At 32.7% G+C, this 22,385-nt stretch overlaps 1 protein-coding gene and 1 long non-coding RNA gene across 2 annotated transcripts in view; one reads left to right on the plus strand and one right to left on the minus strand.

Moving 5' to 3' along the window:
• Window positions 1–22,385, minus strand: part of LOC114336561 (uncharacterized) — a 93,804-nt gene that overhangs the window by 55,492 nt on the left and 15,927 nt on the right. The window contains exon 2 of the mRNA XM_028286929.2: window positions 1,547–1,757. Within this exon, the coding sequence (XP_028142730.2) occupies window positions 1,547–1,757 (211 nt within the window). The remainder of the gene's footprint in view (window positions 1–1,546; window positions 1,758–22,385) is intronic.
• Window positions 12,671–14,379, plus strand: LOC126889590 (uncharacterized). Its single transcript, XR_007700090.1, has 3 exons — window positions 12,671–13,044; window positions 13,105–13,327; window positions 14,200–14,379. It is a non-coding gene; the product is annotated as an uncharacterized LOC126889590 (long non-coding RNA).

Genomic DNA, 22,385 nt, shown 5'->3' on the forward strand with positions numbered 1-22,385 from the left:
GAATACCCAATCTGTGGGAAAACGCCGAAATAATACTTTTACACAAGAAAGGAGACACTACTAATATTGAAAACTACAGGCATATAAGTTTGTTGTCACATTTATACAAATTGCTAACAAGAATAATAACCAACCGCATAACACAAAAACTTGATTTATATCAACCGGTTGAACAGGCGGGATTTCGAAAAGGGTTTGGTACTAACGATCACTTACAAACCATCAGAACACTGGTAGAAAAAACCACAGAATATAATGTACCCTTACATATGGCATTTATTGACTTTCACAAGGCTTTCGATAGTATTGAAACCTGGTCCTTTTTGTCAGCCCTCAGGGATGCTCGAATAGACTCACGGTACACTACACTCATTAAAAACATTTATGAACAGGCCACATTTCACATCAAAATCAATGAAGACCAAAAAACCGAAAAAATACGCCTTGGTAAAGGTATTAGACAAGGTGATACTATTTCACCAAAACTTTTTACCTTAGCATTGGAAAATGTATTCAAACAGCTCGACTGGGAGGAAAAAGGTCTAAACATTGATGGTGTACGTTTGAGTCATTTGAGGTTTGCGGACGACATAGTATTATTTAGTACAGATATCAAGGAACTGGAGCAAATGATGAAGGAACTAAACCATCAGTCAAATAAAATAGGTCTCAAAATGAATCTTCAGAAAACAAAAATAATGAGTAATGTACAAACTAATCTTGTTATTGACAACGTCAGTCTTGAAAATGTAGACCACTATATATATCTTGGACATACCATCAAAATCGGCAAAGAAAACCAAATAGCCGAAATAAAAAGACGCATACAATTGTCTTGGGTAGCTTTCGGCAAGTTAAGCTTTATCTTGAAGAATAGAGATATACCAATGTGTCTAAAACGTAGAGTTTATGACAAATGTATCTTGCCTGTAACTACATATGGACTGGAGACCATGGCCTTTACAAAGAAAACTTTAGAGCAGCTCAGTACAACTCAAAGAGCGATGGAGAGGGCCATGCTAGGGATTAGTTTGAGAGACAAAATTCGAAATATCGACATTCGTGAAATAACAAAGATTACTGATGTCGCATAACGTATAGCAAGGCTCAAGTGGCAATGGGTCGGACATGTTGCCCGAGATAATCCCGAAAATTGGACACAGAGACTAACAAACTGGAGACCAAGAGAGAACAGGCGAGGAGTAGGCAGACCGCAGAAGAGGTAGGCAGATGATATCAAACAAGTCGCGGGCAAACAGTGGATGAGAATTGCCAAGAGTAGAAATCGATGGAAGCAAATGGAAGAGGCCTATGTCCAGCAGTGGACGAACACAGGCTGAAGAAGAAGAAGAAGAAGAAGTTTATTGTTCAGCTTTTGTCTTTCATGTATCTTTCTGTCTTTTCTTGTTTTTAGGTGTGCCAATTATTAATAAAAAGTTCTTGAAAGTGCTGATGGGATCATATCAAAGGAAACGAACAGAAAAGAGGAAGAGAGAATGCTTACATATCTCCAATTTCTTTACTTATTTTTGCTATTTATACATACCTGCTGTGTAGATTGGGTTTACAGTGGTGCAAATCAGTCCTGCCCTTATTGCACCCAATGTTACGATAGGGAACTCTGGAACGTTTGGCAATAAAATGGCGATGGTATCGTTTTTCTCAAGTTTGAACTTCTTCCGAAGAGCTGCTCCAAAATTTTTGGATTTTGTCCTAAGCTGTGAGTAGGTGTAATTCCTTCCAGTCACAGCACATTCCTAGAAAGAAGTATATGTTATTAATGACGCATACAATAAGATTGAAACATTAATACTATAAAACCGTTTGGTATTTTTAATTCATTGTTGGAATACCAGTATGCTACGTAAGTATATCAGAGAATACACTCTGTAAGTAAAGAAATTAAAAGAAATAATATATTGTAACATGCGACTTTTTATTTTTAGGGGCAAATTTAGGCTTTTGAAGATCACTCATCCTAATATATGCCTTTTTAGCTATAAGTTGGTTTATTTCTATAGACTGAAAAATATAAATTACTTATATTGATCGTATATATTTCTAAATTGGTACACTTGATGTATATAAGTATAACTAATAGTATAGTATAGTTGATCCAAAAGATGGCATAACCCAGACATCCAAAGTGAAAGTTACCCTTCAACACCAAATTGTTCTATATGGTCCACACAATGTCCAGAAAAAAGTCACACCAGTTTGAGCGTCGGGTTTGGGGGGGGGGAGAGGGGGGAGAAGTCGGTAAATTCGTAGTTTTTGAAGTTTTTCGCCAATATTTCTGAAACTATGCGGTTTAGCATGAATATGCCTCTATACAAAATTGTTCTACATTAAATTTGAAATAAAAAAGGCCCTATGCATAATCTTTCTAATATGAATGGTTCCAAAGTTACGGAGGTAGTATAGTATAACTGGTCCAAAAAATGGCCTAACCCAAACATCCAAAATAAAAGTTTTCCTCCAACACCAAAATGTTCTATATGGTCCACATATTGTTCAGTAAAAAGTTACACCATTTTGAGCGTCCGGTTTGGGAGCGAGATGGGAGAAAAGTCGGTAAATTAGTAGTTTTTTTAAGTTTTTCGTCAATATTTCTAAAACTATGCTTTACCGTAAACAATGTTATATACAAAAACGTTCTACATAAAATTTAAAACAAAAAATGTTCTATACATAATTGTTATAAAATCAACGGTTCCAGAGTTACGCAGGGTGAAAAGTCGAGGTTTTTGATAATTTTTATATTTTTTGGGCAATATTTATGATATAACTATACCAAAAACTTAGACATCCAAAGTGAAAGTTATCCTCCAACACCAAATTGTTCTATATGGTCCACATAATGTTCAGAAAAAAGTCACACCATTTTGAGCGTCGGGTTTGGGGGTGGGGGAGAGGGGGTGAGAAATCGGTAAATATAAAAAGGATCGAAAACCTCCAGGTTTCACCCTCCGTAACTCTGGAACCGTTGATTTTATAACAATTATGCATAGAACATTTTTTGTTTTAAATCTCATGTAATAGCTATTTGTATAACAAGGGAGGAAAGTGCTACTTTTCCTCCCGAGAATGAAGTTTACTGCCCGACGCGTAGCGGAGGGCAGTAATCATTCAAGGGAGGAAAAGGCACTTTACTCCCATGTTATACATATGGTTTTTCCACCTTCCTCAAATAACAAGTCATTTTTTCATTTTTACTTAATTTATTTATGTAACTAACCAACAAAATTTATTAGAACTAAAACTAACAAGTAGGTACAATATAACTGTCAACTGTCAAATATAAGTCAAATTATTAATGTAAACATTGTTAAATCAGAATAACAATTTACTGTTTTTTACCATTCTACAAAATACAGCGTGTTTTTAAATAAACGTTAAAATGTATAGATACTTACGTAATAGAAAATAGATATTGTGCAGGGCGTCAATAAGTTATATTTCATGAATGAAATACCATGACGTCACTTTTACTTTTCTTCCCTAGGGAGGAAAAATATTTTCCTCCCTAGGGAGGAAAAGTACAACTTTGCTCCCTACAGTCAGGTCCGGAAAAGTATACTTTCGGCAGAGGTAGGTGGAAAAATATTTTTCCACCTACCTCTACCGAAAGTATACTTTTCCGGACCTGATTGTAGGGAGCAAAGTTGTACTTTTCCTCCCTAGGGAGGAAAATATTTTTCCTCCCTAGGGAGGAAAAGTAAAAGTGACGTCATGGTATTTCATTCATGAAATATAACTTATTGACGCCCTGTATAATATCTATTTTCTATTACGAAGTATCTATACATTTTAACGTTTATTTATAAAACATCCTGTATTTTGCAGAATGGTAAAAAACAGTAAATTGTTATTTTGATTTAACAATGTTTACATTAATAATTTGACTTATATTTGACAGTTGACAGTTATATTGTACCTACTTGTTGTTTTAGTTAATAAATTTTGTTGGTTAGTTACATAAATAAATTAAGTAAAAATGAAAAAATGACTTGTTATTTGAGGAAGGTGGAAAACCCATATGTATAACATGGGAGTAAAGTGCCTTTTCCTCCCTTGAATGATTACTGCCCTCCGCTACGCGTCGGGCAGTAAACTTCATTCTCGGGAGGAAAAGTTACACTTTCCTCCCTTGTTATACAAATAGCTATTTCTATAGAACATTCCTTACGCTAAGGCATAGTTTTAGAAATATTGACGCAAAACTTAAAAAAACTACTAATTTATCGACGCTCAAAATGGTGTGACTTTTTTCTGAACATTATGTGTAACATATAGAACAATTTGGTGTTGAAGGATAACTTTCACTTTGGATGTCTGGGTTTGGGTCTAACTATACCATACTATAATACATTTTCTCACGGTTTTTGCTGTAAATTTTAAAGAACTTGGATTGAAATGAAATTTGTCATACGCATAGCTAACATGTCAAAGAAAAAAAAATGATATTGTGCCGATGTGTGCTTTTGCCTTGGGGGTAAGTTTCACCCCTTCTCATGGGTGAAAATATATACGTCCAAAATAAGTCCGGAAATAGATAAACTGACTAATTTTAAGCAACTTTTGTTCTATAGAGTTTTTTCATAAGTCAATACTTTTCGAGTTATTTGCGAGTGAATATGTTCATTTTTCAACAAAATATCTACGTATTTATACGGTTTTTTGCAAATAACACAAAAAATAAATATTTTATCGAAAAAAACATTCTTAGCAAAAATATAGCCTGTAAACAAGTAAAAAAAATGGTGTATGCGTGAGGTTTCCAGACCTAGTAGAAGCGGAGTTATAGCTAATGAAAAATAGGTTCATATTCGCCGAATTTCAAATAGAATATTTCAACGTAAAATATTCAAAAAAATAAAGCCCTTTTTGGGGAAAACTCATTACAACTTTTTTAAAGCGTTTAAAAAATGTACCTAAGCAAATTACGCTCAAAATAAAGTTGGTTCCTTTTGTTTTGGCAAAGAAAATCGGAAAAATCACCCTCTAATTAGCAACTTAAATGAAATTAATCGTTGCCGCTTCACAAGTTGGTTTACTTATGTTGTGTTTATATGATGTGTGTGTTTCATCGATTCAAAGTGCTTATTTTTGAAGGTTTTAATTAAAAGTTTTTAAATTTTTAATTTTGAAACAATGCTTTTTTCAAAAGTAAAATATTTTATTTCAAAATAACTTAAAAATTATTCGAAATACCAAAAATCTCAAACAATAAAAAAGTCGGATTTACTTTTCTGAATCTTTTGTATTTTTTGTTTTTCTGTACGATAAAAATTGGTTAAGATATGGCTGTTCAAAATGTGCATACACTCGTGATTAGTGACTCGTTCAAGCCCTTTCTACTACAGCCCTTTCAAAAATAAGAAACTTTTGAAGTGGTAACGATTAAGTTCATTTGAGATGCTAATTAGGGGGTTATTTTCCCGATTTTTTTACCAAAAAAAAGGGACCAACTTTATTTTGAGCGTAAGTTTTCCCCAAAAAGTGCTTCTTTTTTGGATATTTCACGTTAAAATATTCGATGTGGAATTTGACGAATATGAACCTATTTTTAATAAGCTATAACTCTTTTACTAGGTCTAGAGACCTATTATATACATACTTTTTTTCACTTTTTTACAATCTATATTTTTGCTAAGAATGTTTTTTTCGACCAAATTCTTCCTTTTTGAGTTATTTGCGAAAAACCGCCAAAACTGTATACCTAACATTGCTCTTTCCATAGCTCTTTCTGTTGTTAGGTATGTTAGGTATACGACTGTCAGATAAAAAGAGGAGCGACTGGGTAAGATCAAAAACAAAAGTCGAGGACATAACAACAAAAGTTGCCAAACTTAAATGGAGCTTTGCAGGCCACACTGTTAGACAAAAAGACCAATGTTGGAATGCCACGATACAACATTGGAGACCTTACCAAAGTAAACGACCGAGAGGAAGACCACAGATGAGATGGGTTGATGATATTAAAAGAGTAGCCGGAACGAATTGGAAATATGTTGCTCAGGATAGAGACCGATGGAAGGAGTTGGGAGAGGCCTATGTCCAAACGTGGACGATAGAAGGCTAAGAAGAAGAAGAAGAAGCCAAAACTGTGGTTATTTTGTTAAAAAATGAACATATTCACTCGCAAATAACTCGACAAAAGTATTGACTTAATGAAAAAACTCTATAAAACAAAAATCGCTTAAAAATAGTCAGTTTATCCATTTCCGGACTTATTTTGGACGTATATTTTTCACTACCGAGAACTGGTGAAACTCACTTTTTTTCTTTGACTTGTTAGCCAAATTTCATGTCAATCCAAGCAGTTCTGTAAAATTTAGAGGTTTTGCCCTATTTTACCGTTAGCGAACGTACCTACATAAGGAAGGCAGTTTTGTATTAATCCAAATGACTTTCACAAATGTTTATGTATAATTTGAACTGCAATTTCCTTGAAGATAACAAAATGCAAGCATGTAAAGTAGGTTATTAATATACTGTTACTATTGTTCGCTTCTTATCATGTGCATGTGCATTTAATGCAAAAAAAGGTTTTCACACTAGATTAATTGAATAGCTATCAAGAAGTTGTACTTTTAATTATAGTGAGGCTCAAGGGTAACTGTTACTAACAGAAGTTGCATATTCATTAAAATGAACGTTTTAAAGAAAAATTAGAAATAAGTTACAATTTTAAGATTCATGCTAGGAAAGGAAGCATACAACACAAAAATTCCTACCTCACTTTGGATTTACTATTTTGAATATTTTTTACACTGCGCGTCAGAGAAAACGGGCGGCCCACAAAATTGGTCATTTTTGATGTCTCGAATTTCCTAAACCTGCTGTCCGATTTAAGTGATTTTTTTAGTATGTTATAGCCTTATTCTTTAACAATATCGCTGTAATAATATTGTTGCTAAACAGGTAAATTTTCATTGTATACCGGGTGTACGAATCAAACTGTTACTCTTGGCTAATTATCAAAACACAAGGAAAAGTTATTTACCAGCAATTTTATTGCTGGAATCAAATCTTATTAATGTATGTATTAATAATATAGGCATGCAAAGTCCGCAGATAGTGTGCTACTTTTTTTTATAAACAAAATGGCGCCCGAAAATCGTGTTTTTTTCAATTTTTGCTCTATAACTCCAAAGATTTTAACTTAGCACCAAAAACACTCAAATAAAAATTGACCGCAATTAAATTCTGCACAGAGACGTGTTTTTCCCGATTCAGTTCGACGAAAACTTTCCCCAGAAAAAGCGGTTTTTTCCAACAAAATCTTTAATTTTTAACTAAAATTTTAGATAAGTAATTGTTAATCAATATTTAAATAACTTGGTAATGTAAAAACCCTTTTCGTATAGATTATAATTCCAGAAGCCCATGGAAATTGAATAAACAGTTTAGCAACAAGTGAATTGTTAATTAAAAATTTACGGTCGCTATAATAACGACAATAATTATGATGTATAAGAATAACTATGATGTTTTCATAAAAAGACACTATACCCATCTAATGTACTTTACAGAATTGAAATTGGACTATTTAAGCGGCCTCAGGAGTATTTTAAAATTATAAACAATTTTTTGGCTTATAAACAAATAGAATATCTCGGGAAATATTAAACTAAATTAAATTGTGAAAACGGTATTCGAAAGATAGCGGGAGGACGCTTCTTTTAAAGAAAAAAACGTTTAATTATGATGAGTGTTTCCTGAGATACAATCGGTCAAAGTTGACCGGAATTTACGGCAAAGATATAAACAATAGGATCATAATTTTTAAACCATCACCTTTTTATTTTGGTCCTCTTTCTCCACACCAATTTTCATATCTTTAAAATACTCATAACATATATTATTATAATAAAAACTATCGATAATACGTGTGAAAATTGCCAAAAATAGTAAAATTCCAATCAAAAGTTAGGTTGGAGAAAATGTAACCCTCAAAGTTCAAAATCGGTATACGTTAAAAAAATGCATTTTCTCGGCTTCTCATGGAGCAATTTCCTTCATTATTTTTTTGTTCCCTAATAACTCGAGTAGTGCCATCGAACTAATTAGTAGTGCATTATTAAATGTGAAACTTGCTTTTGTTTGGTTATAATAGATTAATTTATTTATAAGAACAGAAAACTACATATTTTTTCCAGTTGTAGGCTTTTTTTTTAGATAAACTTACTACAAGTGTACCTTTTAAATTTAAACACATAAATATTCTCATTTGAAAGCTGTATAATTATTTAAACAATTTTTATTTACACAAATTAAAATTTTGTGTTATAATAAATAAATTAATTTATTACAACAAAACAAAAGCAAGTTTGACATTTAATAATGCGTTAGTTCGATGGCTCTACTCGAATTACTTGGGAACAAAAAAAGAATGAAGGAAATTGCTCCATGAGAAGCCGAGAAAATGCATTTTTTTAACGTATACCGATTTTGAACTTTGAGGGTTACATTTTCTCCAACCTAATTTTTGATTGGAATTTTGCTATTTTTGGCAATTTTCACACGTATTATCGATAGTTTTTATTATAATAATATATGTTATGAGTATTTTAAGGATATGAAAATTGGTGTGGAGAAAGACGACAAAAATAAAAAGGTGATGGTTTGAAAACTATGATCCTATTGTTTATATCTTTGCCGTAAATTCCGATCAACTTTGACCGGTTGTATCTCAGGAACTACTCATCATAATTAAACGTTTTTTCTTTTAAAAAAGCGTCCTACCGCTGTTTTTCGAATACTGTTTTTATAATCTAATTTAGTTTATTATTTCCCGAGATATTCTATTTGATTATAAGCCAAAAAATGCTTTATAATTTTAAAATATTCCTGAGGCCGCTTAAATAGTCCAATTTCAATTCCGTAAAGTACATTAGATAGGTATAGTGTCTTTTTATGAAAAAATCATAGTTATTCTTATGCATCATAATTATTGCCGTTATTATAGTGACCGTAAATTTTTAATTAACAATTCAATTGTTGCTAAACTTTTCGTTCAATTTCCATCGGCTTGTGTAATTATAATCTATACGAAAAGGGCTTTTACATTACCAAGTTATTTAATTATTGATTAACAATTACTTATCTAAAAGTTTAGTTGAAAATTAAAGATTTTGTTGGAAACACACGCTTTTTCCGGGGAAAGTTTTCATCGAAGTAAATCGGAAAAAACACGTCTCTATGCAGAATTTAATTGCGGTGAATTTTTATTTGAGTGTTTTTGGTGTAAAGTTAAAATGTTTGGAGTTATAGAGCAAAAATTGAAAAAAACACGATTTTCGGGCGCCATTTTGTTTATAAAAAAAGTAGCACACTATCTGTGGACTTTGCATACCTATATTATTAATATATACAATCATAAGATTCAATTCCAGCAATAAAATTGCTGGTAAATAACTTTTCCCAAAAATGGCCTATTCTCCGATAATAGGGCTTTTCATCGATTGTCATTTGTTTCGAGCTTCCGTCATGTGTCACATAATATTAATATATCTACGTCATACGTCTTCGGTTTGTATCATTGGTAATACCAATAACGTACGACGTAGATATATTAATATTATGTGACACATGACAGAAGCTCGAAACAAATGACTGTGAATGAAAAGCCCTATCAGCCCAGACTATGTGTTTTTTCTCAAAGTTCGCATATGCTTCGTTTCCGAGATACGGGATGATGATTTTTTCAACGAAAACTTTTCGTTTATAAATTCGCAAAAGTGTGTGTGTGATTGCGTTGCTGCTCCTGAAATATCTAGAGGCCACCTAGCGATGGATTCCTATGTAGTTTTGTCTTCTGAATCCAAATCTGAAAACGGCATTTCGCTATCTCTAACCATCTTCGAGATATCCGACCTCAAAGTCGTCATTGTGACGTCACAAGCCTCCTTTAAATTGTCATTTTCTTCCGACATAGAAACGTCAACTCTACTTTGTTTTCGTTTGACGCAACTAAACGTCAACATAAAATTGAAATGTCAGATAAACAATTTTTATTTATTTATGTTAATGTAATGTTAAATTACAGTTCATTATTTTCAAGAAAAATTGTTTATAATATTTTGTATTTATTTATTTTTATTAGATATCAAATCTATATTATACGAGGTATGTCAAAAAATATGAAGTTCGATCAAGTTTAAAGTATCTTTATTTTTCACAATATTGAAAAGTGTTATTATACAAAGTTGTTTGGAGTTAAAAACTATGTTCTAATATGCAATTACTTGTAAATCCTTCTAAAGATAAAAAAAAGATTTTAAAATTTTTCTCAAATTACGAATACCAATATCATTTTCATTCATAACTCTTTTATTATTAATTTTACAAAGAAAAGTTATTCTTCATAAAAATATCTGCATGGTCTAAAATCTAAGATGCAATCATCATATATCAAATTTTATCAATTTTATTCGAGGTATGTCAAAAAATATGAATTTCGCTCGAAAGTAGAGTACCTTTATAGTTCACAATATTTAAATTAGGATATAATTGCATATTAAAACATATAATTTAATACTAAACAACTTTTCATTAGAGAAATTTTCCATATTATGAATTTAAATACGTAAATAAACAAAGTTTTCGTTATGATAATGCTCGCATTTTCAGCTTGTTTCTTATAAACTGACGATTTATTTATTGCTCATAATAATAAATCATAATAATAGAAGTATAACTTCTTACGTGCTTACAAAGTACACACACATTCTTTTTTTTTTTAATTTCTTGAATTTTTCTCAAGACAAGACAAGAAGTTGTTGTCAAGACAAGAGTTTTTGTCTTGTCGACCCCTACGTATCCATATGAGCACACACAGCGGGGTTCACCCATGTATGGATACGTACCTTTAAATGGATACGGCATGCGCTCCCCTACATATAAACCGCAAACCAGTTGAATCGAAGAGGGTGAGCGGCGATCACCAACGTATTCACTATGTGGAGCTGCTACACCGAGCGCGTACATTTTTGTATGGATACGTACCTTTACAGTCTTTAATGCAGTATGATTTTTTCTTGCCTACACGGCACTTTACTAAAGATGAAGCAGTATGAAGAGCATGAAAATATAAAGTACCTAAGCTGACACACTATAATAGTGGCACACTTTATTTTGTCAACTTTGCTTTTACGTTTATTTTGGTGTTAAACAGGTTTTGTATATATGCCTTCCATTCCAATGGTAATCAAGTTTCAATGAGATTCCAACGAGAAAGTAGCACATTCTACCGTACTTATAGAAGTAAATATCTATCTACAAAGTGCACATATTTATAACTTTTAAAAAACCAGTTCCGACTTAACAACCGATATTTTGTAGCCGATATTTTCAGTTTTAAATCCTTTAAATTAAAAAATATTATTGGATGATCAACGCTTATTATTCTGTCGTTTTGTGATCTTGTTCTTCTTCTTCTTGTAGTGCCTATCCGTTTCGGATATTGGCTACCATCATGACAATCTGTACTTTGCACACTGCTGCTCTGAAAAGATTTGTAGTGGTTGTGTTGAACCACGTACGTAGATTTTTCAGCCACGAAATCCTTCGCCTTCCTGGTCCTCGCTTTCCCTCTACTTTTCCCTGTAAGATCAGTTGCAGCAGTCCATATCTTTCACTGTTCCTCATGATGTGACCGAGGTATTCGATTTTGGCTGTTTTTATTTTGATTAACAGCTCTTTTTCTTTTTGCATTCTCAGCAAAACACCCTTATTAGTAATGTGGTCGGTATAAGATATCTTCAGGATTCGACGATAAAGCCACATCTCAAAAGCCTCAATTTTCTTGCAGGTGGCGTCTGTGAGAGTCCACGACTCAACTCCGTACAACAGTATAGGAAAGATATAACATCGTTAGACCAGCGCGCATCTGTAAAAATATTATTACATTTGGACGTTGAGAGGTGACTCATATTTTTTTGCAGAAATTGCTTGAAAATAACTACTATAATAATATTTGAGTTATCCTCCCACTCAAAAAGGTCCGGAACATTGTTTAAATAATCAAAATGTCAAAAAATGAAGGAAAATTTCGATTTTTTTCTTCGTTTTTTGATAATAACTTTGAAAGTGTTAATTTCTGAGAAAAGTGTGTACTGACATAAAAGTTGCGCAATTAAATTTCCTACAATATAGAATTCGTTAATATTTTTAAAAATTGTCACCCTTGTTGCAAAATAGCAATAATTGCGAAAAAACGATAAAAAAACAAGTATTTGCATTTTACGTTTTTCAATCATTTATGCTACGCTTGGGACCTTCATATTTTACCAAGAAAAACTTTATGATATAAGAAAACAATACAGTACAACTTTTCTCGAAAGTGAATACTTTGAAAGTTATAATCAAAAAACGAAGAAAATAATCGAATTTTTCCTTCATTTTTTGGCATTTTGGTTATTTAAACAATGTTCTGGACATTTTTGAGTGGGAGGATAACTCAAATATTATTATTTGAGTTATTTTCAAGCAATTTCTGCAAAAAAATTTGAGTCACCTCTCAACGTCCATCTCAAAACAGATGCGCCCTGAGTAATCTGACTTTTATTGGTATCGACAAATCATGACATTTGAACAACTTTGACATTTTTTGAAATGCAGATCTTGCTTTCTCTATCCTACATTTGATTTCTATAGCCCGTTCCAAGATGCTGTCAAAATTAAATCAATATGGCTACCGGAAGGCAAACATTGAATATTATTCTATCAGGTTCTTATGGTTTTAGATCATTTTAGTTGTTGTACAAAGATTAATTTAACATTTTCTCTGGAAGTATTAATTTAGAAAGATAATATGCCTCATTGGTGTTGTGTTTTGAAGTGTGAAATGCAAAGTAATCGTGATAAAGTTAGCTTTTACCACTTACCATCAGTGCTACATTCTAAGCACAAAACTGAACCAATTTAACTAAATAAGTTATAGTTATCATCTGAGAGACAACAACAATGGTAAAATGCAATAAAATATTAAGATTTTACTAGCAAAATGGAAATTCCCCTGTAATCATCTTATATCTGGTAAGTTACAACATTTGAACATTAACCTTTTTTGAAGATGTTAACAGTCTAATCTTGTAGGAAAACCAGCCGACTTAACTGATAATAACAATCCAGATTGGGTTCCTTCAATAAATATGGGGTATATAAACACAATGAAATGAGTTCCCCAAAATCTAAAATGGGAATTAAGGTACCAAAGGAGAATTAAAAGAAAAGGGTACCTACAAGAAAAAATTGCTTTTTTATTCCTCTTGAAATGATTTATAAGACACTGGACTGTCTTATATTCTACAAATACTAGGTAGGTCTATGATTTTACACATTTTTCATTAATGATACATTACTGTTATTTTAGTAGATTTAGAAACAGTGGATAGTTAGTGGTAGGTAGCAGTTATTTGGTATAAAAGCTAGTTTAGTAGAAGACAAGATTTTGCCAAATAGTCAAACATATATTACAATGGAAAAATTAACAAATACATTTTATGTCATTAACATTAACACAGGATTTTAAATATCAGCTTAAGAAATTAGCTTTATCTTGTGAAAGTATAGAAAATGATGATGCCAAAACTAAAAATTATACTGGTTTAGCAAATTACAATGTTTTTAAAATAGCTTTAAAGTATATTACACCATTTATCAAATACCATCAAAATACTGTTTTGTCACAAGTGATCAAGTATTGCTTACTTTAGCTAAACTAAGCTTAAACTTAGATTATAAAGATTTGGGATATAGGTTTAGTATTTCACCCTACCCGGTATCAACTTATTTCAAAAATACTTTGTATATAATGTGTCTTAGGTTAAAAAAAATTGTGTTCTGGCCTGATAGAGATATTTTAAAGAAAACTATGCAAAATTCACTTAAAGAATCTTTTCATGGAAATACTACAGGTATAATTGACTTTGGACGAATGTTGGTATGAAACGAATTATTTATTGTTCTGAAGCTAGTTATTTGAGGCATTTTTGTAATTAACTATTCTAATTGGGAAATAAGCCACAATTTAACTTAAAAAATAATTTTATTAATCTTTCGACTTCCAAATCAGACGTCATTGTCAAAATACAAAATATTATTATTTATGCATATTATTACCTGTAAATATTTCTTCTGATTGTTAATTGTAAAGGATAGAAAAATTACCATTTATTTTATTTTTTTTAGAATCAGCTGAGAGAAGTGGTCTACAAAAACCCAGGAAGGAAACAGAATATGTGGCTACGAAAGGCAAAAGAAAGGTTTACAAAGCAAATGTGACACATTTTTTTGAAATATTTAGGAATATCAGTAAATTGCATTAAAAAAATGTATGAAAAGATTTTGTTCAATAAAAATGTTTATATTTATCAAGGATGTATTAATTGGTATGGCCACATATCGTCAGTGATGTAATAATACATCCTATCTGTTTTTTCATGAGTTTCGTAAGAGAGACTAAAAACTTGTCTTAGGGTCACCTCCTGTTTTCATATGATATTTTTTGACTTGTTTTGTAGTAAATTAAACTATCTATGAACTACAAAACAAGTCAAAACTTACATATGAACACAGGAGGTGACTTTAAAACATGTTTTTCCATCTCTCCTACAAAACTCATGAAAAAACAGATAGGAGGTATTGTCACATCAGCAAGGATGTACAGTGATGAGTGCCCTAATAACCGGCAAAATAGCACAAAAGACGGGCAACATATTTAGTTGTGAGATAAAAAGAAATGAAACTAGTCGAGCTGGGAAATTTAGCGAAATTAACCTTTAAATTTTATTTTATATTGATTGTTTCCCACCTTTACACATATCAGAGGAGTATGTCAACTAAAACTGTCATTGTGACAGTGGTAGTTTCCAAACTCGTCTGATACGTCTGAAGGTGGTACACAATCAATACAATCTAAATGTATAAGTTAATATCGCTAAATTTCCCAGCTCGACTAGTTTCATTTCTTTTTATCTCACTACTTAATACGTTTTCCATCTTTTGTGCTATTTTGCAGGTTATTAGAGCGCTCATCACTGTATTTCTGGTATATCCAGGGAATGTCTACAAAATATATTTTGAATGTCCAAAGAACATTCGTGGACATTCATGGAATGTTCCAATAAGACATTCAGGTAATGTTTAAAATGCTGACACAGGATTTTCCTGGCATGTTCAGGGAACGTGTTTTCGGGGATATTCTAGGAATTTTTCAATGTCTGTGTACCTTCTATGGACATATATGGAATATTTTGGTGTTATTAGCACCGCACTCCACTTGCGATTTGTAATCAGGAAGATTGAACACATTGTTTCAAATACAAGTCAATCCATTTGTAACTAAATAATCATGGATTGACTTCTATTTGAAAGAATGTGTTCAATCTTCACGACTACAAATCGCAAGTGGAGTCCGGCGCTTAGAGCTACTTCCTCTTCGGTATTATGTATTATACTACAGAAATTAGGAACTTTCCTTCTAAATATATGTATGCATCTTGGCCATCAAACATTTTTTTAAGGGGTTACATAGGTCTTATGGGTAAAAAAAGTGACTTTTTAAAAAAATTATATCTCGAAAACTAAAATTTATTTTTATTTATAATTGGAACACGTAAAAGTATAGTACTTAAGGTAGTCTCAAAAAAAGTTTCAGCCAAAAATATTCATTTTTGTAGAGTTTAAGTTTTTTTGCGGTGGGCAGCATAACTAAGTCCAGTCTCATTTGAAATCAAAAAGTTTCTTGTAGTTTATACCTCTGGCTAGTAAATGAACGAAGGAATTAAAAAAAATGAAATTTGAAGATTTTACATAAGTTTAAACACATTTTTGACCCCAATTTTTCTCATTTTTAAAGTAGTTTTTTTTGATAAAACAAAAATGACCTCATCTAATAAAAAAATCTTTGTTCATTCACTAACCAGAGGTATAAACTACAAGAAATTTCAGATGAGACTGGACTTGTTATGCTGCTCACCGCAAAAAAGGGCTGTTGTCGAAAAATTGCAGTCAACTCTACAAAACTCCGCCTGCAGTTTTGTTTGGTGTGATCGAGTAGCTCACAGAACTGTTGCCGGTCCCAAGCCCGGATAAAGGAGGAGGGGGTCTACAGCCAGGTTAGCACCCTACTGATAGACGTTAAAACCATAGCTCATAGAAACAGGATTATGCCTCGGAACAGGAATGATTTCATTACGACGACCAACGCGAGAAAAAGGACAACGAATTTATGGAAAAAGAAAAATATACTTCGCATCGGTACTTGGAATGTAAAGTCTCTAAACACAAGAGAGCAGGAAATCACAAAAGAGCTTGTAGAAAAAAATATACACATATGTGCACTACAAGAGACAAAGAAAAAAGGAAAGGGTCAAATTATGCTGGATGACTATCTGATGATTTACAGTGGTGTTGCAAAGGATACAAGAGCCAAGGAAGGAGTCGCACTGCTAGTTCACAGAAAATTTGTACACCAAGTACAAGAGTGCCGATATATCTCCGAAAGAATAGTTAGTGTAAAAGTCAAACTGGATGTCAAGCCTCTGAACGTGATAGCGATCTATGCACCTGAGAACAACAGGGATGCCACCATAAGAGAAAACTTCTATGAACACCTTCAGACTGTAATAAACGAGATCCCAAATGATGAATATATAATCATTATGGGTGACTTTAATGCCCGTGTTGGCAATGACACAGTTCCGGGAATAAAACAACGATATAATGAAAATATCAGAAATGAAAACGGAGACCTTCTAACGGACCTCTGCAGCATAAATGAAATACGAATTAACAATACATTTTTCCCTCACAAAGAACAATACAAATACACTTTTGAAAACACTAGAGGACAAAGATCTATGATAGACTATATTCTGTCGAATAGAGAGTTACACCCGTCTCTAATCTTGGATGTAAGAGCACTAACATCAGCAGAAATAGGAAGCGATCATAAATTGGTATTGTGCAAAATCAGAATGAAAACACATCTATGTGATAACAAAACAGCAGAATACACCACCAAGATTAAAGTCGAAAGCTTACAGGACGACTCCACCAGATACCTATTCCAAAAAAGACTAACGGAAAAAAGCAGCAACATGTATATCACAGAAAGTGACGGAGTCGAAGAAAGCTGGGCAAAAATTAAGTCTAATATCTTAGCCTCAGCCAAGGAAGTTCTTGGTGAAAGAAACATTAATAAAAATAAATCGCTTCCAAGACGAAGAACTCCATGGTTTTGTACAGAAGTGAAGGAAAAATGTAAAGAGAAGAAAAAAGCCTACCTAAAATACATGTCAACTAAAACACAAGAGGCATACGATAATTATAAGACCATAAGAAACGAAACACATTCAGTAGTAAGAAGAATAAAAAACGATCACTGGGAACGTTTTTCGAAAGAAATGGAACATGATTTTTATGGTCTCCAAAAGGAAATATGGCGAAATAAGAATGGAGGTAAAGGAACTAATAGAACCAAAACACATAGAAAAGGATACATGGATTGACTATCTAAAAAAGCTTTATGCAGAGGAAGAACAAATAATGCTAGAACCGGAAACACCAGAAATTACCACAGATGAAGATGTTAATATAAGTGCACAGGAAGTACGAAAAACACTCGAAAAGCTGAAGAACAGAAAAGCTGCAGGTAAGGATGGAATACCAAACGAACTACTGAAATATTGTGGAGCAGCAATGACAGAACAATTAACAACATTAATTAACAAAATCATAAAACACGGTAAAATACCGGAAGAATGGAGAACGAGCGAACTAATCCTACTATTCAAAAAAGGAGATAAAAAGCAGCCAGAGAACTACAGAGGTATCAACTTGTTAAATACTACCCTAAAACTTACAACTAAAATCTTACAAGACGTAATGAATCAGAGGATAAGTTTAGCAGATGAACAACAGGGTTTTCGTACTGGAAGATCGTGTACAGATGCAATATTCGTCATAAAGCAAATTACTGAGAAATCACTAGAGTATAATAGACCAGCATTTCTATGTCTGATTGACTTAAAGAAAGCATTTGACAGAGTAAGACTCAGGGATGTAATCCACCTTCTGTATAATAGAGAAATCCCTCTAGATATCATAAAAACTATTGAGAACATCTACCAAAATAACAAGATGGAAGTCAGAATAGATGGACAACTTACAGAACCTGTAGATATAGGCAGCGGAATAAGACAGGGAGACTCATTGAGTCCTCTGCTTTTCAATTTAATCATGGATGAAATCATCAAAAACGTCAACAAAGGAAGAGGATATAGAATGGGAAACAAAGAAGTAAAAATACTCTGCTACGCAGACGACGCAATATTGATAGCCCAAGATGAAGATAGTCTGCAAAGATTAGTCCACAGATTTAACATAAGAGCAAAAGAATTCAATATGACAATTTCATCTCAAAAAACTAAAACTTTAGTAATCAGTAAAGAACCAATCAGATGCAAAATAGAAATTGATGGTATCAGTATTGAACAAGTAATGGAAGTAAAATACCTTGGAATTACATTGTCAAGTTACGGAGACCTATACAAAGAAGTGAGAAATCAAGTACAAAAAGCAAATAGATTGGCAGGATGCCTTAATAACACTATATGGCGAAACCGACATATTAACACTGAGATGAAGTCAAGAATTTATAAAGCCAGTGTAAGACCAATAATGACATATGCATCAGAAACAAGACCCGATACAGCCACAACACAAAGACTACTGGAAACGGCAGAGATGAGAGTACTGAGAAGAATTACAGGAAATACACTGAGAGATCGAAAGAGGAACGAAGATATTAGAAGACAATGTAACGTACAGTGTATAAACGAATGGACACTAAATAGAGAAAAAGAATGGAACAACCATATAACCAGAATGGGGGAGACACGTGTGGTCAAAATAGCACGAGATAAATCACCAATCGGCAGAAGAAGTATCGGCCGACCGCGCAAAAGATGGAGCGACAACCTTCCATAGAGGTATCAATCCGCCAATGAACAAGCAGAATTGCTTATAAAGAGGAAGAAGAAGAAGAAGAACTCTACAAAAATGAATATATTTGGCTGAAATTTTTTTGAGTGTACTATACTTTTACATGTTCCAATTATAAATAAAAATAATTGTTAGTTTCCAAGATATAATTTTTTTAAAAAGTCACTTTTTTTACCCGCAAGACCTATGTAACCCCTTAATAACTGCCTTTCCATGCTGTAGCAAACTTAACAAATTGTTGATTTCAAATTGTAACAGTTAAGTTTTGCAAAGGATGCTGCCCTCTTGTATCTTCTGTGTTATCTTCATCATACAATTACTTCATCTAAAAACTTTCTGCGATATATTCATTTTGTTGCTAAAATTATTTCCTGATCCATGGGTTGAATAAGCGATGTATTTTTTGGCAAAAACATACAACTAAAGTTGCCATGTTTTGATCATAGAATATTTTCAGAGGGATGAGCAGGAGCGTTGTCTAAAATCAAAAAACATTTCACCTCTTCCGGCAGATTCTCAGTTTCTTCTCTTGAAATTTTTTCACTGCAGGTACAGTCGGAGAAATGAAAGAGTACCCATGAACGATCACATATTATTAACATAATTAATCTATCTCTATCGTTTGTTATTTATAGAAAAAGAACAGCAAATACAAAATATGTGATTGTACCTGTTTGACGTGACCGTTCATGGGTATTCTTTCATTTTTCCGACTGTACAAATTCTTTAAAAGGTCAATTTTTTAAGATATCTGGGGTGAACCACTATGATGAAATTATTTATTTTTATAGCTCCACAATTATATACAAATCCTACCTCAAAATATTTGTAAGAATTTAAACTCTTGAATGCCTTCATTTGTTGACCTGTGTAAAAACTATTACTAAGCTCCAAATACAAAAAAAACTATGTCCATGTAAGTAACTATATTTGTCCATGTTGTCACCCTTGAAAAACTTTTTCTACTGTAGGTTAACTCATACCCCTTGAGGGAAAATGGATCTATATACCAAAAGCTTTTGAAAATATTTACTTATGTTTATTTATTCACTGCTTACAACTAAATACAGTCGTTAAAGTACTTCTACAGCTAGAAGCTACAGAAGTCAACAGCAAAATGTTCGGAAAATACAACTATAAAAAACTATTATGCAACGATTAAACTATTATATAAAAACAATTATATAAACCACTATTTTATAACAACAATAACTATTTTATAAAAAAACTATTAAACGTAAAAAACTTAAGAAACTCAATGCGGTACAAATATAAATAATTTCAATGTTTGCCTTCCAGCTTTCAATTAGTGTCATAAACGTCAAAGTCTTGAAATGGCCTATAGAATGGTCCCAATTTTCATTGACGTTCGTACCAAGGTAGGTACAGTCGGAAAAATTAAAGAATACCCATGAACGAACACATCAATCACTTATTTTGTATTTGCTGTCTTTTTCTATAAATAACAAACGTTTGTTATAGAAAAAGATAAAAAACAAGACGAACGGTCTTGTTTTTTAAATGTCTTTTATTAAACATTTGCATAAAACTATTCATTAATGCATTGCTTTTCTCGAGTCGCTCACAGAAACAGTTAAAAGTTCTTTATAAATATATAAAATACTATCAATAGGAAAATATTAGGATGCAGCGTTTTACTTGTAATCTATCTTCCGTTAGAAACGATATCGAAAATCATCGTTCAATACATCGCCTCCACATCCTTATAAATTACTCATGATAAAATAATCAATATACCTACCTACTCCAAGGCAAAAAAATTTAAATGTAGTGGCCTTCGTTTGAATGGATTACTGCTGGAGATAATAATATACAGGGTGTCCCGAAAACATTGGTCATAAATTATACTACAGATTCTGGGGTCAAAAATAGGTTTGATTGACCTCACTTCCCTGTATACAATAGTGCACACAAAAAAAAGTTACAGCCCTTTGAAGTTACAAAATGAAAATCGATTTTTTTTTAATATATCGAAAACTCTTAGAGATTTTTTATTGAAAATGGACATGTGGCATTCTTATGGCAGGATCATCGTAAATAGAAACAACAGTGAAATTTGTACACCCCATAAAAATTTTATGGAGTTTTGACAAATCTAGACAAATGGTAAACAAATAAAATTGTGTATTTTTGGATTTTTGTAAGTCAGTTGAAGGTGCAATATTAATCCACTTTAATAATTTTATGATTAATAATTATGATTTGTCTCCTAAACGATATCAAAGCAGTTGAACCGACTAAATCTCTACTAAATTAATAAAATATGTATATTGCCATATTTTTATCACCGGTTTTATCTTGTATAATCAACTTATCTGCTATTTTCTGTTCTTTTGTGTGGTGTGGAGACATGGACTCTCAATAAACAATGCCTCAATAGATTGGAAACATTTGAGATGTGGACGTATCGAAGAATACTGAGGATCTCCTGGATAGACAGAATAACCAATGAGGAAGTACTAAGGAGAATGCAGAACAGCAGGGAGATACTGGATTCCATGAAAATAAGAAAACTTCAATACTTGGGTCATATATCACGTGGTGACAGATATGAACTCCTAAAATTAATTATGCAGGGAAAGATTCAAGGAAGACGCAGCATAGGTAGGAGAAAAATGCCCTGGCTGAGAAATCTCAGAGAATGGTTTGGATGCAGCTCAACTGAACTCTTTCGGGCTGTAGTGTCGAAAGTGAGAATGGCAATGAGGATTGCCAACCTTTGTGGCTGAGATGGCACGTAAAGAAGAAAGAAGCCCTGGTCTATGATCAGGAATCCATTAAGGGTGGGGGGGGGGTATGGTTTGAAATCAACATATCAAGCACATTTTTGTGAATTTTTTTCGAAGCTATGGTACAATTATTTTATTTTTAAATTCTTCTTCTTAAAGTTCCCTCTCCTATCGGAGGTTGGATATCATAATGGCTATGGTCACTTTGTTGGCTGCTGCTCTGAATAGTTGTAATAAACTACAGTTAAACCATTCTCTAAGGTTCCTCAGCCAGGAGATGCGTCTTCTTTCTATGCCTCTTCTTCCTTGGATCCTTTCTTGCATAATAATTCTCAGCAACTCATATTTTTCTCCTCTGGTAATGTGACCCAAATATTCCAGTTTTCTAGTTTTTATACTTTTCATAATTTCTAACTCCTTATTTAAACATCGTAGCACTTCAACATTGGTAATCCTTTGAACCCACTGAATTTTCAATATTCTTCTGTAACACCACATTTCGAACGCTTCTATTCTTCTTATGTGTTGTCTCTTCAATGTCCAAGCTTCCATTCCGTATAGCAATATAGAAAATATGTAGCATCTTAGAGCCCTAAATCTGAGAGGCAACTGAAGGTC

Source organism: Diabrotica virgifera, chromosome 8 (genome assembly GCF_917563875.1).
Source record: "Diabrotica virgifera virgifera chromosome 8, PGI_DIABVI_V3a".
NCBI lineage: Eukaryota > Metazoa > Arthropoda > Insecta > Coleoptera > Chrysomelidae > Diabrotica > Diabrotica virgifera.